Genomic DNA, 17,418 nt, shown 5'->3' on the forward strand with positions numbered 1-17,418 from the left:
TTCCGTTTACAACGATTGTACACCCGCTAAGAAAAGTCTGCGAAAACTTAAACAACATCAATAGAGAAGTCAACATACAAGTGTAAGTTAAAACCAATGCAAATAAATGAGAAATTGTGCTTCTAATGCACTGAGCTATACTACACGCAACAGCCCGAACACACATTAGCGTTTTTCATAGCGAAGAGAAAGAGGAGCAAAGGAGAGGGGCAGACAGACAGTCAGAACCACGCGCGTAGGCTATCTCTTGGAAATCTATCTGCCTAAATTCACCAAAAGTATATATTAGGCTATCAATGATTAATGGCTAAACTATTCTTCATAGCGCCAGTGAATTGAAGTTGAACATCAGTTTAATTAGGCCTTCGTCATCAGATCAGTCTGACATTTTAGTTGCAGCCCCATCTAGGGTTGCACATTTTATTCAGAGGTAGAAACTTTCCATGGGAATTAACAGGAATATACAGCAATTAATATTAATACCTTTTAAATGTAGATGTGTGTTGCATTAGATATATTTATCATATGAAGACGACAACATAACTTTTACCTTATAACAATTGCACATGATTAAATCCTCACAATAGCAATTTAGTTCCGAATTGAACTTTAATTAATTGAGTTGGCTCTTGACATGGGATGATTTCCCTGAACAACAAAAGGGAATATTGAATGATCCATCGCATGTCCCAAAAAAGTTTTCAACATCTGTAAAATGATAGTCGAGAAGCTAACGCTTTGGTTGTCTTCTCAGGCTTCCATGTCTTCTCCCTGGACCTCCTCAATGTCCACCTCTTGGACATCAGACTCTGAGGCCTCATCTTCACTGTCATTTTCCAACCTTGTTGAGGATGGCTCGTTGTCAGGCTCAGAAAGCCTCATTTGCCCGGATGGCCACCAATTGTTCAACCCTTATATTGTTCACCCTGTTGCGTGCTTTGGTGTGTGTGTTCCCAAACAAGGACCAGTTGCGCTCTGAGGGGGTGGGATTTTGAGGATGATGGAGGAAACAAGGGAAAGAGCCTCAGATGCACAAAGTCTCTTCCACCAGGTGATTGATGAGATATGTTGGCATGACTGCCATATTGCATCTCCATCCCAAAGCCCTTGCCTGGAACTGTACTTCGCCAGACTGCCAAGAACCTTGCTCTCGTCCAGGCCAAGGGGGTGAGAGACAGTAGTGATGACACCATGGGCCTTGTTGATCTCTGCACCAGACAGGATGCTCTTCCCAGCATACTTTGGGTCCAACATGTACGCTGCGGCGTGTATGGTCTTCAGGCAGAAATCTTCACGCCTTTTGATGCATTTCAGAACTGCAGTTTCCTCTGCTTGGAGCAACAGTGAAGTGGGCAGGGCAGTACGGATTTCTTCTTACATCTGCAAGCAGAGTCTGAACATCAGACAGGATGGCATTGTCTTCCTCAATCCGTGCAGTGGCTACTGCTACTGGTTTCAGGACTTTCAGGCTGCTTACCACTCTCAAAATGCATCATCCAGGAGGATCCTCTTGATGGGTTTGTCCATATCGTCAGACTGTGATATGGCCATTTCTTGGAGAGACTCCTTCCCCTCCAGGAGGCTATCAAACATGATAACACCACCCCAACGGGTGTTGCTGGGCAGCTTCAATGTGGGGCTATTATTATTCTCACTTTGCTTGGTGAGGTAGATTGCTGCTATAACTTGATGACCCTTCACATACTTAACCATTTCCAAGGCTCTCTTGTAGAGTGTATTCATTGTTTTCAGTGCCATGATGTCCTTGAGGTTCAGATTCAAGGAGATGTAGTTCATTATTCCTTGCCCACAAACATTCAACCACCCATCAGAGATGATTGCAATACAGTCTGCTTTCTCTATGACTTGCTTGACCTTCATTTGAACTCTTTTGAATTCTGTATCCAGCAAATTAGTAAATCAAGCATGTCTGGATGGGGGGGTGTATGCTGGGTGAAGAACATTGAGAAATCTCTTCCAATACACGTTGCCTGTGAGCATCAGCGGTGAACCAGTTGCATATACAGCTCGAGCAAGACATTCATCAGCATTTCTCTGACTAAGGTCCTCCATTGAGTCAAAAAAAGTCTGATTTCAGGAGGACCACGAGCTGTTATCGATAAGGTGTCTGATTCATCATTTTCACCTCAAATAGAAGTAGAGGGACTTTTGTCAGAGGTTGCTTGTTGTGAGCGCTTAGCGAACTTTATGCACTTGGCCAGATGATTCTGCATCTTTGTTGCATTCTTCACATATGATTTGGCACAGTATTTGCAAAGGTACACAGCTTTTCCTTCTACATTAGCTGCAGTGAAATGTCTCCACACATCAGATTGTGCCCGTGGCATTTTACTGTAAAGATTTGAAGAAAATTAGTTAAAAAAATAAAAATAAAATTCTGTGTACAGATAAATAGTTAAGCAGTTAGATTAAACTCCTTTGTAAGATACATGTTTTAAAATGGAACATGTATGGAAACAGGTGAATTAACACTCAGTTAGCAGGCTCAAGCAAGCTAAAATCCACATGGTAGCAAAAACTAACTAGCAGGAATTGTTAGAAATGATTTAAACACACTTTGCTGTAGGCTACTATTTACTAGTTAACAAAAAATAATGTATGTAAGAAAATATATTCACCCCACCCAGTATTGTAATCAAAACTTACCAGAAAGCATGTAGTCCTTGACTCAGACAGTGTAGTAGTGTGGGCGTAATAGCATCTCATTGGTGTGCAAGATCTTGAGAATCAGCTGTGATAGAAGAATGCACTGTGCATGTATAGGGTTGCAATTCCATTGAATTGGGGATAGTTTAAACAAAATGACACAAGACCTAGAATTGCCTTGTGTATCCCACAATAAAGGTTCACTGTTATAAGCTAAGTTTTTGATGAATTTAAGCTAAATTTAAGCTAAATTCCTGCATGCACAGTGCATTCTAACTTCTCATGGAAAATGTACTCAAAATTCCTGAAATTGACCAGAAAGTTTCCGAACCTTTGCAACCCTAGCCACATCGTGTAAGGCCAGCCAAAAGAGCGCCATTTTGCTGGTGATTTCAATGTTGGAACATGATATGATGGGAACTCCATGCATTAATTTAGCTATGATCCCACAACCTTTCTAAAGATGCAATAAGTACTCTCATTTCGACTTATGTTACAATACCTACACTACCGTTCAAAAGTTTGGCATCACTTCGAAATGTCCTTGTTTTTGAAAGAATAGCAAAAAATGTTGTCCATTAAAATAACATCAAATTGATCAGATGTACAGTGTAGACGTTATTAATGTTGTAAATGACTTTTGCTCCATATACACAACTAGTCTAAAGAAGGCCAGTTTTATTGCTTCTTTAGTCAGTACAACAGTTTTCAACAAAATTGCAAAAGGGTTTTATAATGATCAATTAGTCATTTATAATGATAAACTTGGATTAGCTAACAACATGCCATTGGAACACAGGAGTGAAGGTTGCTGATAATGGGACTGTACGCCTATGTAGATATTCCATAAAAAATCTGCTGTTTCCAGCTACAATAGTAATTTACTACATTAACAATGTCTAAACTGTTTCTGATCAATTTTATGTTATTTTAATGGACAAAAAAATGGCTTTTCTTTAAAAAACAAGGGCATTTCTAAGTGACCCCAAACAATAGTTTATGTATTTCTCTACTGAAGCAGCGAAGTCTGAGAGTAAGTAAGTAGTAGCTAGTGCACAGTGAATTCCAGTTCAGTTTCTCTGGATGGCAAGGGGCTTGAACATTTTCCTCCATAGCCAAATGATCCTGGCAAAATGTTGCTAGGCAACCATGCAAACTTCCATAAATAGAAATGACTATGTATGGAATCTGATTGGAATGGTGACTCCGGCCAACTACTGCATAACATATATTTGACCATTCAGTTAGCCAGCACTAAGCGTGCGTGTTTTCGTGAATTAATAACTTTACTCATAATCCATTTCACATCAGTCACTTCCCAGTTCTGATGATCTCTGCATTGCAGTGTTCTCAAAATTAGAATGTAACCTAGATTTCTGGGCACTTCGAAATGTAAAAATCTAGACCTCATACAGCTTGGCTGGGTTAAATATAACCATAAGCAGCACAACTGTCGATTTGCTTTGCTGTCCTTTCCCAGAATTAATCGCCAGACAGTCTGGAGCTAGGAACAGAAGCATATTGCTACACCTATGCGAGCAATACAATTTGATTTGAGTCTGCCACAGTGCTGTTCATTGTTAATGGCATCAAATCGCTTCCTGTCGTCCTGAGTCTAGTCTACGGTGTGACCCTGGCTAGTGAGATGGCATAATTGATTTACCCCTAGGCTTTCTCTGTTGGTTCAGAGTACAAACAACCCATTGTTGAACTGCAACTCAGTATTGTACACATGCACATTAATATTTCATCTCAGCAAACAAGTAAACGGGATGAATTTCTTTGTGTATGTTACAGTAGATGGCTGTTGTAGCAGGTGCCTTTTGTCTTTTTGCTAGCTTCTTAGCAAGGTTTTGGGTCTACAGCACTTGAACTCTGTCCAGTTAAATTCTCCTACTCAATCCATTAAACGAGAACTTTACCCTATAATAACGTTTTACCTCTGCTTAATCTGTAGACAAACTAGCTTAAACAATGGCATTCCTTTATACATTTGCTACCTTCTGAAAAAAGCGTATTCGTCTTGGTCGATCCCATGGTCATTCCCACTTGTCTGGCTATGTATGCAAGTGCTTTTGAGTGTTTGTGAGTTTAAGAGGGGGTGTATGTGTGCTCGCATGTTTGAGTGGGAGAGGTAGGTGTCTGAAGCTCTTTTCTACTCATCACTTCAGCAGCAGAAGTGGGTCTTATGGCAGGTACGTCCTACCCCACCCACAACAATCTCTTATTCCCCCCCCCATCTGTGCAGCACATAACCACACACTGTCGCTCCTCTTGTTGTATGTTTATTTTGTTTGTCTCCATCTGCGAACACCAGGCAGGAAACGGAACCATGGTCAAAGATATTGTGTTTCTGCATGGCATTGTTTTCATTCATCTTTTGCTGCTGCATTTGAGCTATGGTCTGTATTTTATCATAGTGATGGGGGTTTTGTATAGTAATTGTGTTGTCTCTGCTAAGTGGTTGATAAACATACTGATGTGGTTGTGGCTCATGCTTCAGTGATGTTGCCTACACCGATTATGACGCTCATGTCAGTGCTGTGGTCTATACATTGTATGTAAACATTGTTTGGTGTTGTGATCTGATAACCAGATAAAAACTGTACAAGAAGAATGACATGGGCCTTTTCAATGAAAATAGTCTAACCATGTGGCTCAACCAGAATAACTGTATGCCTATGTCAATAAAAAGGCCCCCATGCCATAGAATTATGTAGCTCTGAAATATTTCCATAGGAGTAAACAATATAGGGAATTCCACCCAGCTGGATAAGGATCCTTTCAGCTCTACAGGTTTTTAGTGTAAGGGGCAGAGGTTGATTTGGAGCGCTGCAGAATTGAGGCGGCTTCAGGAAGTCTGCAGATCAATATTATCATGCCCCTTGGTCGACTTGTGTAGAACTGCATCCTTGTGACGTGCTGTGATATAGTGTATTATTTTTCTTTCATATAGCCAGGTTAGGTGAGGACGTTTGGTGTCTACTTTAATTTAATGGAGTGAATCTATTCTGTGAGGATGTGGGCTTCAAAAGTTGCGTTTTACATAGGCAGCCCAATTCTGATATTTTATTGTTGTAAGTCTATGCTAGTAGATACCATAGACTTCCAGTTGTTGCGCTAACGCTAGTTAGCATTGCCTTGCAAACTACCTCGAACTTCCTTCATACTGGAGACACAAAAATGATATCCACTAGTTCAATGGAATATGGGGAAGTAGACAAAGGGCCTCATTTACCGAAGTATCCCTTTTAAGCTCTTTCCAGTAGCATAACTACTTTTTTGAGCAGATGCCTGAAGTGGTTGAGTCAGTAGACTTGTAGTCCGTTTTGCGTGAAAGTCAGACTGGGCTGAGTGATGTTCGTTGACTCAGTTTAATGGAAAGCTGATCAGGGTGAGTTGGTGTATGGATACAATAGTGATGTTAAAATGAGGCCAGTATGCCTATTCTTTTCGCTTGTTTTTTTTTTAAGGCATGTCTGAGTCGGAGCAGTCTTTGAAGGGCACTTCACAGATCAAGATCCTTCCTGCCGAAGACATTGAAGGCATGAGAGTTGTGTCTACGGTAAATTATTCAATTGTTTTTTAATCTTTCGCCTTTGCAGTTAATAACATACTCAAACAGTTTTAAAAACAGTGGTTTTGAAATGCAAAGCTTATTTCTGTCTTTTGTAGCTGGCCCGAGAGGTGCTTGACATTGCCGCCCTGATGGTGAAACCTGGCATGACCACGGAAGAGATTGACCACACTGTGCACCTGGTAAAGACACTAGCCTCCTTTTCCCTCTTTCCCATCCACTCACTTTCTCCTGTCGCTCTCTTCCTTTTTCACTCTTTCCTCCTCTCTCCCTCGTCTTGAACGTTGACGTGTAAGTACTTCCTTCCTCCAGGCCTGCACAGCCAGAAACTGTTACCCCTCCCCTCTCAACTACTACAACTTTCCCAAGTCCTGCTGCACGTCAGTCAATGAGGTCATCTGCCACGGCATCCCAGACAGGAGACGTCTGGTGGATGGGGATATCCTCAACGGTAGGTTTCCCAAGGGCAAAAAGTGGCTTCCCCATCTGTCCCTTTACCGTTACTTACTTGAATTGACTGGACAGGTGAAATATAAATCCCCAGTTGGCATCCTCCATAGTCTTTCACCTAATTTGTGTTTTCAGATCATTGAGTATGATGTGGTTTAAATAGGTGAGTGAGACTTTAGACTATTGAGATGCACATAGAGAACGGGCTAGTTCCCATTAGACAGACTGCCAAAGAGCTCTTGCTGACATCATGGTTTGACAAGAGAAATGGTTTTTATTAGTATTCAGCAAGAGTCTATAGGACTTCAGCCAAAATGTAGCCTGTGTCCTATATATGTCTGCTAACGGGACTATTCTCAAGAAAAAGATCCCATGAGACACTGCCAAAAAAACTGACTTACAGCATGGTTTGACAAGACAAGTGGTCTCATGAGCATGATAGTGCCCAAGTATTTATCCCTCTGTTACAAAGTGTGACTGAAATTGATTTAATTGTGATTTTTTTTCTATTGTCTACACAAATATTTCAAAGTGAAAATGTCAGTGTCAAATTGAAAATTAAATTATATGAATGCTAACAAATTAATAAAAATTAATAACTTCAATATCTTGGTTGTATAAGTATTCACCCCCTTTGTTATGGCAACCCAAAAATGTTTAATGACTTCCCCTGGACCCCATTTATAAAGCATCTGTAAGGTCCCAAGTCGTGTTTTGAATTTCCAGCACAGATTTAATCTATAATACCAGGGAGCTTTTCCAGTGCCTCGCTTCATACAGATTGGTAGGTGGGTAAAACATAAAAAGCAGACACTGAATATCCCTTTAAGTAGGCTCAAGTTAGCACTTAATCAGTGGATGTTGTATGAAACGACCCAGACACTACAAAGATGGTTGTCCTTCCTAACCCAACCCAAGCCTTGCATGACCCGACATTATACATAGAGCCTGTTTTTTTAATCAATAACTAGGGTATGGGCAGGGCTCGGGTATCACTAAATTAATCACTACCATTTTGAAACGGAGCCATTTGCTCATGCTCTGCAGCACAGTACACCAGGCACTGGGAGAGGAATTCACCTTTCAGCAGGACAATAACCCAAAACAGAAGGCCTAATATATATATATATATATATATATATATATATATATATATATATATATATATATATATATATATATGAGATGCCTACCAAAGAGACATCATGTAGCCTAGTTAGTTTTGACTTAAACTTGCTTGAAAATCTATGGCAAGTCTTGAAAATGACCATTTAGCAGTTATCCCACATCCAACTTGACAGAACTTGAAGAATTGTGTAAAGAATAATGGGAAAATATTGCACAATCCAGGTGTGCAAAGCTTTTAAATACTTCAGAAAAGAGTCAAAAGCTGTAATGTCAGCCAAAGGTGTTTTTTTTTTAGATATATAGATAGATGTATATATGTGGTATGTATGTATGTATGTATGTATGTATGTATATAGATATATATACATACATATATATATATATATATATATATATATATATATATATCTATCTATCTATGATAAAGCATTAATTTATTATAGGCACTGTATATATTTCTGCTAATGTTCAGCATTCCCCCCCCCCCCCCCCACCCCCGTGCAGTGGATATTACTGTGTACCACAATGGATTCCACGGAGATCTCAACGAGACCTTCTTTGTCGGAGAGGCAGATGAAGGGGCGAAAAAGCTTGTCCAGACCACCTTTGAATGCCTTATGCAAGCCATCGACTCAGGTAGGATCTCTTACCTGATGCCAGATAAACTAGTTTTTTTTTTATATATATATATAATTGTGGATGACCGGCTCGAATAGGTCTTGTGTAGCAAAATTATAAAATGTGTTTTTTACATTGAGTAAAAGTAGAGACTAGAAAATGGTATGTCATATACTGCAGTTGATAAACAATGGGAAAGTAATTGTACTTTTTAAAGTTGATAAACTTGTAACCTCACTTTTGAGAAAATGTCCCTTGAATGTTTTGGTACATCTACTGGAGAGCTCTTCTTTGTCTACACCCATTCAGAATCGTTCACAACATTTTAAGCTTTAAGGATTCACATGTGAGGCTATGTACTAAACAACCAAAGATTTCAAGACTAAAGGCTGAAACTACGGGAGTGTTGGGAAATTTAATCTGGAGTGCCAGTGTGCTCTGGGCGTTCAGAAACCCAGTGTTGTCAGATTGACCGTTTGTAAATTGAGAGCATTTCTCTCGGGGTGTTTAGAGCACACATTGGACACTCTGGATGAAACTTTGGGTTGATCTGAGCTTTCTGACCTAACAGCAGTCAAGCACCCAAGCTAACTGGCTAATGTTGGCTAACTACTTTCAGATACAAATGAGAGAACAGCTCACTCTGACCATTTTACTCGCCCTAGCAGAGCTGGTTATCCAGAGCGTTGGTGACTGCAACTGTGACGCTGGCAACTATTTAATTACACATTTTTTGCCCAAGTTTACTGACACCGAACATATTCGTTGGGTGTTGAGCGTTTGTAAATTTGTCAGTTATTCTGCACTCTGGCACACTCGGGAGAGTGCTCAGAAATCGGAGTAGATAGCGAGAGTAAATTTACCAGCTACGTCTATCGACAGTTGTCACAGTGATCATAAACATTCTATTGAAATAGTTTCTTGACAGGTGTTTTTATACAACAGCCTTCTGTGTGTTCTCTTTTTGACTCAGTCTGCATATTTGCAATCAAAACGCCAGAATTTCCTTAGCTATCATACTCTAATTCCACTGATTTCAAAACTTGGTCCTCCAGAAAGTGGGGAGCAACAGGTATGCAGTTCTACCTAATATGAAAAGCCCTGTTTGGAAATGATTACCTACACATACTGGCCAGGTCATATTATAGATAGAAGCATGCTACATGGCAGGCCAATCCAAACTCATCTCTCGGCATGTTCAGCCCACTCATTGTCTCAGCCAACCATGGCTAGCTGGAAGGTTGCGGCTTTTTCCCATGGCTAAACCAACTAGGCTCGTAATTTAACAATTTTATTTGTATTTACAGATGACATACAAGTTTGTTTTAATGCACATGAAAGTTCACATGTTCCAGAAGGCATTTCTGACCAAATGCATTTTGATAAATAAAGTTTGCATTCAAATGACGCTCCTGTGAAGTAGTGACAGGTGACATATGCCTAGTTTCCTGGAACGAGTCTCAATTAGGTCACTATCACAATGTCCCCCTCTTCCTTCTCTAGTAAAGCCTGGTATCCGCTACAGGGAGCTCGGTAACATCATCCAGAAACATGCCCAGGCTAACGGCTTCTCTGTGGTGCGGAGCTACTGTGGCCATGGCATCCACAAACTGTTCCACACTGCTCCTAACGTGCCCCACTATGCCAGTGAGTACCCCTTCGTCTCCTTCCACCAATACGCTTGTGAAATTGACGTCCTTTTCTCAGATAACACAGTAGCCTACTTCAAGTTTTATAGGTCACGTACACGTTAATCCTCAAAGGATTTTGGGGGAAGATGTATAAATTGGTGGGTTTCCTTTCTTTGCAGAAAACAAAGCGGTCGGAGTGATGAAACCTGGCCATGTATTCACCATCGAGCCCATGATCTGTGAAGGTAAGGGTTCTCAGACATGACAGCAGGTTTGGGGTATAATTTTGTTTGTGTGCTTAATGTAATGGTTGGTAATTGTATACCTGTGTTTTAATACTGTACTTGTGTGCTTAACACTGGCTACCTGTGTGTTCTGTGTAGGTGGTTGGCAGGACGAGACGTGGCCTGATGGCTGGACAGCTGTGACTCGGGATGGGAAGCGTTCCGCCCAGTTTGAGCACACCTTGCTTGTGACGGAGACGGGCTGTGACATTCTGACACGCCGGCTGGACGACAACGGGCGTCCCCACTTCCTCAACCAAATCTAAATGGGGGGAGGGATACAGCAACGAAATGACTGTCTCGTGTGCAGCTCACTTTGATCCCCAATGTCATATCACACATACACGCCTCTAACCTGAGGCACGCCGCCCGCCTGCCCCCCCCCCCCCCCCCGGAGGCTGTCCCTGCCGCGGCCTGGCTCTCACCGTTCCACGAATTTAGTGTTGTTCTCCAAGATTTACGGGAAGTACTTGAATACATCTGATATCAACTGTGTGGATTGTTTTAATGAGGCTGTTTTAAAAAATAAATGTCTCATCAGGAGATGAAAAGTAAAAATAAAGAAGTGTATTTATGCGCAGTAGCAGGTTTAATTTTTACCTTGATTGTGAGCTTTGATTCTGTTGACATATTTGACTGCAGAGGTGTGGAAAGGGTCATGCTTCAGTTTGACTCCTTGACCTCTAGACATGTGCCACCTTACTGTGTTGCCTAATTGACAGCAAGGCAGCTGGGTCCGAGAGGACTGGCCAGAGAGGCCAGAGAGGGGAGCTGTTGAGCTCAGTGTTCTGCTAAAGTGTGTAGTGCAGGTCTATTCAAACCTGGGTCCTGAGGTCTGCAGCACTGCTGGTTTTCTTTTCTCTCTCTCTCTAGTGAACTAGTTGATTTAGGTTCATTGATTGACCAGAATCTCCTTGCCAGGTCTGGTTTGAATCGGGAGGAAAGCCTGCAGTGCGGTGGACCCCAAGGTCTGGATTAGAATTGCCCTGGTGTAGCGCGTTGAGCCTTAATCTGTGTGAATTAAGAATAACCATGCCAGATAATGTCTAGGCAGCATGTCTGTTATTCCTCAATCCAGTCAATCAATATTTACCTTGATATACTGTTGAGCAACACTCTTGAGTCTCCATTTTAATCCAATCTTTCCAGTTTCTCTGCCAGCTTTTTATTTCTTCTATGATGGGAGTAATAAACAGCTGTTCTGTAGTTGTGTGTGTGTGTGCGTATATGCTTTTGTGTTTGAGTGTGGTGAGGACTGTATAAATGCCAAAGGCTCTATTGCAGCAGAAGTCTGGGTTTACTACAGACCTGTGAATTAATACCCTTTTTCAGAGTACTGTATTAAAATAGTAATAACATAATCATTGAAGTATTGATTGTTTTGCATTAGCTCAAAGTTAAGCGTTTCTTGTTTTGTACTTCTATGATGTGCACATTAAGAGAATCTGACTGCAAATGACATGATACTCGTTCACTAGATGCTTTCTCCCAATGCTAGGCTCAATTATCCTGGCAACGGGGTTCAAATTAATTTGACCAGTAAGACAATCCTTTGAGTATCCTTTGATTTAATGTATTCAATTGAAATGGAGAAATAAGGAGTGATGTTATGGTTTTCAGAGCCGCCTCTTGAAATCTAAAATTTCAGGACAACACGAATACTGCAGGACCGAGGAAAGGAGAAAGATTTACATTTGTTGTGATTTTTGTGCAATGCCTTAAAATTTCCCAGCGTGCATTATACTGAAGCCCTCTGATCCGTTCGAAGGGTGATGTGTGGGTCACAATCATCCACCTTCAGCTTATTGTTCATGTACTCACTGACCAGTTTAGGAACACCCTCCACACTTGTATTTCTTATGGAAAGCAAATGCAAAGCATGACCTCAGTGCAATCAAATGATAGACATCTACACAGAGCTTTTGGCTCTCACTAACACACTAGACCCATCCCAGTTCCTGTCCAAGTTCATCCTGTCACCAGTTGGAATGGGTGAATGGAGATCTTTTGCCCGCCTGCTGACAAGCCTTCAGGGCCGCACTCTGGAACAGTCACTTACACAGCTGTAACCTTGCTATCGTGCCACTATGGCCATTAGGTGTAACATAGATAATACATGCTACAATTGAGATTACAACACTTAGCTGCAGTGGTGGAAAATGTACCCAATTTTCAAAAGTAAAGATACCTTAATAAAAAATGACTGAAGTGAAAGTCACCCAGTAAAATACTACTTGAGGACAAGTCTAAACATATTTGGTTTGAAATATACTTAAGTATCTAAAGTAAAAGTATAAATCATTTCAAATTCCTTATACCAGTCAGCATTTTCTTGTTTATTTTAATTTACGGATAGCCAGGGGCAAGCCCCAACACTGACATAATTTACAAATAAAGCATGTGTTTAGTGAGTCCGTCAAATCAGAGGCAGTAGGGATGACCAGGAATGTTCTCTTGATAAGTGTGTGAATTTGATCATTTCCCTGTCCTGCTAAGCATTCAAAATGTAATGAGTACTTTTGGGTGTCATGGAAAAAAGTACATACTTTTCTTTAGGAATGTAGTAAAGTACAGATACCCCCCAAAACTACTTAAGTAGTATTTTTACTTGATTACTTTACACCACTGCTTAGTTGAGCATTTGTTGACATTGTTTTTTAGTTTTTTTTATCATAAAATTGAGAAAAGCACTGTGCACTCTTTCTACACATTGTCTGTAAAATTGTCATAAATTCCCCAAACACTCAAGGGTGGTCTGTAAAGGTAGAATCCACTTCCTCACCATGATCCCCATGTTGCACACACATATGAAGGAATAATCCAAACTCCTTGGCCACTTTAAACTGGGTTGAGGTCAATCCCAATGATCCTGGTCACCTCAGCTGCTTTGCATCCCTTGATGGCAGCCAGGCCCAACGCGCCAAGGCCGTCTCCACCTGTAAGGACATCATTGGGTATGCAAATCACCAAAAGAGACTAGGTGAGAGTTTTGTCCTGCTATAAACAATCAGTTGAATCAGTTGTGTTCATAAGAAAATATTCTGCTTTTCCAAAATGGCATGCTGTTTTCAAAACTTTTAGAAACGTTTTTTCCTGAAGGAGAGACGCTATCATCAGGAAATCCAGTGACACCTTAGCTATGTTAATTGCTGCCCTGTAGCCTGTGGAAATCCCACATCCCTGCCTTCTCGTCCACCTTGGCCAGCGAGATGTCTGCCACCACCATGTACTCAGAGAAAGAAAGTGCTGCAGCCCATGAAGTGGGCCAGACTTATCCCCTAACGGGAGAATTGACTGAATGAACCCAGCCTATTTCTACAATTTATCGTCTTAAAATCTGATTTTAACCCTAACCTTAACCATACTGCTAACCTTATGCCTAACCTTAAATTAAGACCAAAACCACATCTTTGTTTTCATGAATTATTATGATGTAGCTGTTTCGACTTTGTGGCTGTGGCAACTAGTGACAACCAGATGTAGTGGCTAGAGGTTGTCTCTGATTTTGTTGGCTGGTTAGTCTTGTGATTTTTACAGAACTTGCACTCTCCACACAGGGAGGTACAGGAGGATCACAGTATCCCCTAAAAACACACACAATAAATAACTTGTTAAAGCCCTGTATGTATTATATCAGGATATTTAAATACAATTATTGAAAGCTCTTGGAATGTGAGCAATAGGAGGTAACAATATCCTTCTGTTCTCTGACTCACTCAGTATGATCAGAGATCTGTATATAATGATGAGATGCTCACATCTCCGCCCTAACAATGGGAGTCGTCGTCCCAAAGGCGGGAAGGCTGGCGACAAGCTTAGATCCAAAATAAACCCATAGAAACTTATTGGGTTTATTTTGGTGAGTGAAATCTCTCGCTTCGCCGCTACCTCTCTGGTATGACTACCTGGTTTGAATTTTGTGATACCATCTTCAACGCTTTCCATCGTCCCAGCACCTTCACGACAGGGAAACCCCCCTCTGGGTTTGAGCCACTCAGTGTTCAGGAATCTGTATGGCAGATCCCAGAGGCAACCATTTGCAACACATTCAGGGTATTTTAATTCGGCCAATTTAGGAGATGATTCAACTTTACCATTGTCCACTTAGGTAATTACAATAACCAGTGTTTTCAAGGGCAATCATGAAACCACCCCCCATAAATGTCAATGATGTTAGTAATTTAAGATTAACTGGACTCTTGCCCTATGATTTCTGGTCACCCACTCAACTCTCCCCCCTCCCAGAACTTGTCCCATCTTCACGGTAATCTCTTACTGTAAGGAGCACTGCAACATGGCAAGCTAAATCAATTGAATCGAAAGTAATTGAAAGAAAGCAGTTAATAATACTAAGTGTGCTATTGTGACCAAGGTATAAGGTACACCAGTGGTTCCATGCTATAGTACATGACCTTGTGACCTTTATCTTGATGCGCACTTCCTCCACGGAGAGGGGCTTCCCAGCCTAGCATGCAACTGCGGCCCGGCATCGGATCACAGCAGTTCACTGTCACATGGCCAGACAAGATGCATCTCATTTCAATCAACACATTTGATAGAAAGAAACACACATTTGACAAATCAAACCTTGTTTACTTTGTTTAAACTTGGCCACCAATTTCATGCCAAGGAATCATGTTTGGCTTAGCACTCAAAGATGTATTTCCCCCCAGACACATACAGTATATCCAATTTATAAACAGTAGTTTTTCCATTGCCACGGATTGTGTGGAAATAATTGCAACAGTGGACTGTCTCCTCTCCCAAAACGACAGATTGCTCAATCCCTGGATTTCTGCCTTTCTTTTCATTTGAAAAACAATAATCATACTCTTTATAGTTTAGCAATATTCTACATGACCTTTGATACATTGGAATATAACACATGGCCTCATAGTACAGTTTTTTTGGGGAAGACATGGCTGCTGAGTGAGAATACAGCACACAAAATGGCACACCATCTTATAAACACTGGCTGAGCTGGAGAGCCTAAAGATCTGTCTCCCTGCTTGTGTCTGACTGCACTATCTGTGGCAAAGGAAAAACTACTGTTTATATATTGAATATTCTGTATGCGCTTTGAGTGCTAAGCCAAACATGATTCCTTGGCATGAAATTGGTGGCCAAGTTCAAACAAAGTGAACAAGGTTTGATTTGTCAAATGTGTGTTTCTTTCTATCAAATGTGTAGATTGAAATGAGTAAGGAGTTGCATCTTGTCTGGCCATGTGACAGTGAACTGCTGCTGTGGGGAGGACAGCTCATAATAACGGCTGGAATGAAATGAAAACCATGCATTTGATACCATTCCATCCACTCCATTACAGCCATTATTATGAGCCGTTCTCCCCTCAGCTGCCACCGCTGGACGACACAGATAGTTTTGTTGACATATCACCTTTAGAAGAATATGGAACAATTAAAATGCCTTCAGAAAGTATTCACACCCCTTGACTTTTTCCACATTTTGTTGTGTTAAAGCCTGAATTTAAAATTGATTAAATATGGATTTTATTTTGTCGCTGGCCTGCACACAATACCACATCATGTGAAAGTAGAATAATGTTTTTCGAAATGTTTTACAAGTTAATAAAGCACTTAAAGCTAAACTGTCTTGAGTCAACTATTTAGAACCAATTTCCTTAACAAGTCACATAATAAGGTGCATGGACTCACTCTGTGTGCAATAATAGTGTTTAACATTACTTTTGAATGACTACCTCATCTCTGTGCCTGCTCCACACATACAGTACAATTATCTGTAATGTCCCTAGGTTGAGCAGTTAACACAGATTCAACAACAAAGACCAATAAGGTTTTCCAATGCCTCGCAAAGAAGGGCACCTATTAGTAGATGGGTAAAATAATAAATAAGAAGACATTGAATATCCCTTTGAGCATGGGATTAATTACACTTTGGATGGTGTATCAATACACCCAGTCACTACAAAGTTACAGGCATACTTCCTAACTCAGTTGCCAGAGAGGAAGGAAACCGCTCAGAGATTTCACCATGAGGCCAATGGTAACTTTAAAACAGTTACAGAATGTAATGGCTGTGATAGGAGAATATTCAGGATGGATCAATAACATTGTAGTTACTCCACAATCCTATCCTAATCGACAGAGTGAAAAGAAGGATGCATGTACAGAATAAAAAGATTCCAAAACATGCATCCTGTTTGCAACAAGGCACTATAGACATTTTGCAAAAAAATGTGGCAAAGCAATTAACTGTTTGTCCTCAATACAAAGTCTTATGGTTGAGGAAAATCCAATACAACACATTAGTGAGTACCTTCACATTTTCAAGCATAGCGGTGGCTGCATCATGTAATACTTGGGACTGGGGGGAGGTTCAGGATTTTAAAAAATTACGGAATGGAGCTAAGCACAGGCAAAATCTTAGTGGAAAACCTGGTTGTCTGCTTTACACCAGACACTGGGAGATGAATTCACCTTTCAGCAGGACAATTACCTAAAACACAAGGCCAAATATTCACTGGAGTAACTTACCAAGAAGACAGTGACTGTTCCTGAGTGGCCAAGTTACAGTTTGACTTAAATCTACTTGAAAATCAATGGGAAGACCTGAAAATGGTTGTATAGCTATGATCAACAACCAATTAGACAGAGCTTACAGAATTTTGAAAATAATAATGGACAAATGTTGCACAATTCAGGTATGGAATGCTCTTAGAGATTTACCCAGAAACACACACAGCTGTAATCACTGCCAAAGGCGATTCAAGCATGTATTGACTCAGGCAGTTGAATACTTACCTAATCAAGATATATTTCATTTTTCATATTATTATAATTTTTTTTTACAAATGTTTAGAATTTTTCTTCCACTTTGAAATTATTTTGTGTAGATCGTTGACAGAAATATGACAATTAAATCCATTTTAATCCCACTTTGTAACACCACAAAATGTTGAAAAAGTCTAGAGGTGTGAATACTTTCTGAAGGCAATTTACATGAGAATATAATATACACACTAACCTTTCCTGCAGTTGCCATTTTCCCTCTCATTCAGAGGTAAAAATGTTAGGGCAAAGTA

The 17,418-nt window shown here is 40.5% G+C and overlaps 1 protein-coding gene across 3 annotated transcripts in view; it reads left to right on the forward strand.

Moving 5' to 3' along the window:
* Window positions 1-11,717, forward strand: part of LOC110505665 (methionine aminopeptidase 1) — an 18,567-nt gene extending 6,850 nt beyond the window's left edge. The window contains exons 6-13 of one of the 3 annotated variants that reach the window (XM_036962981.1): window positions 4,839-4,862; window positions 6,141-6,232; window positions 6,343-6,426; window positions 6,557-6,695; window positions 8,327-8,458; window positions 9,944-10,087; window positions 10,251-10,316; window positions 10,455-11,716. In XM_036962981.1, coding sequence (XP_036818876.1) covers window positions 4,839-4,862; window positions 6,141-6,232; window positions 6,343-6,426; window positions 6,557-6,695; window positions 8,327-8,458; window positions 9,944-10,087; window positions 10,251-10,316; window positions 10,455-10,621 — 848 coding nt within the window. In that variant the 3' untranslated portion in view covers window positions 10,622-11,716. Of the gene's footprint in view, window positions 1-4,838; window positions 4,863-6,140; window positions 6,233-6,342; window positions 6,427-6,556; window positions 6,696-8,326; window positions 8,459-9,943; window positions 10,088-10,250; window positions 10,317-10,454 lie in introns of all 3 variants that reach the window. The other 2 variants (XM_036962980.1, XM_036962982.1) reach the window with 2 other exon arrangements.
* Window positions 11,718-17,418: the final 5,701 nt, after the last annotated feature.

The sequence above is a fragment of the Oncorhynchus mykiss genome, chromosome 25 (genome assembly GCF_013265735.2).
Source record: "Oncorhynchus mykiss isolate Arlee chromosome 25, USDA_OmykA_1.1, whole genome shotgun sequence".
NCBI classification, from domain to species: Eukaryota; Metazoa; Chordata; class Actinopteri; order Salmoniformes; family Salmonidae; genus Oncorhynchus; species Oncorhynchus mykiss.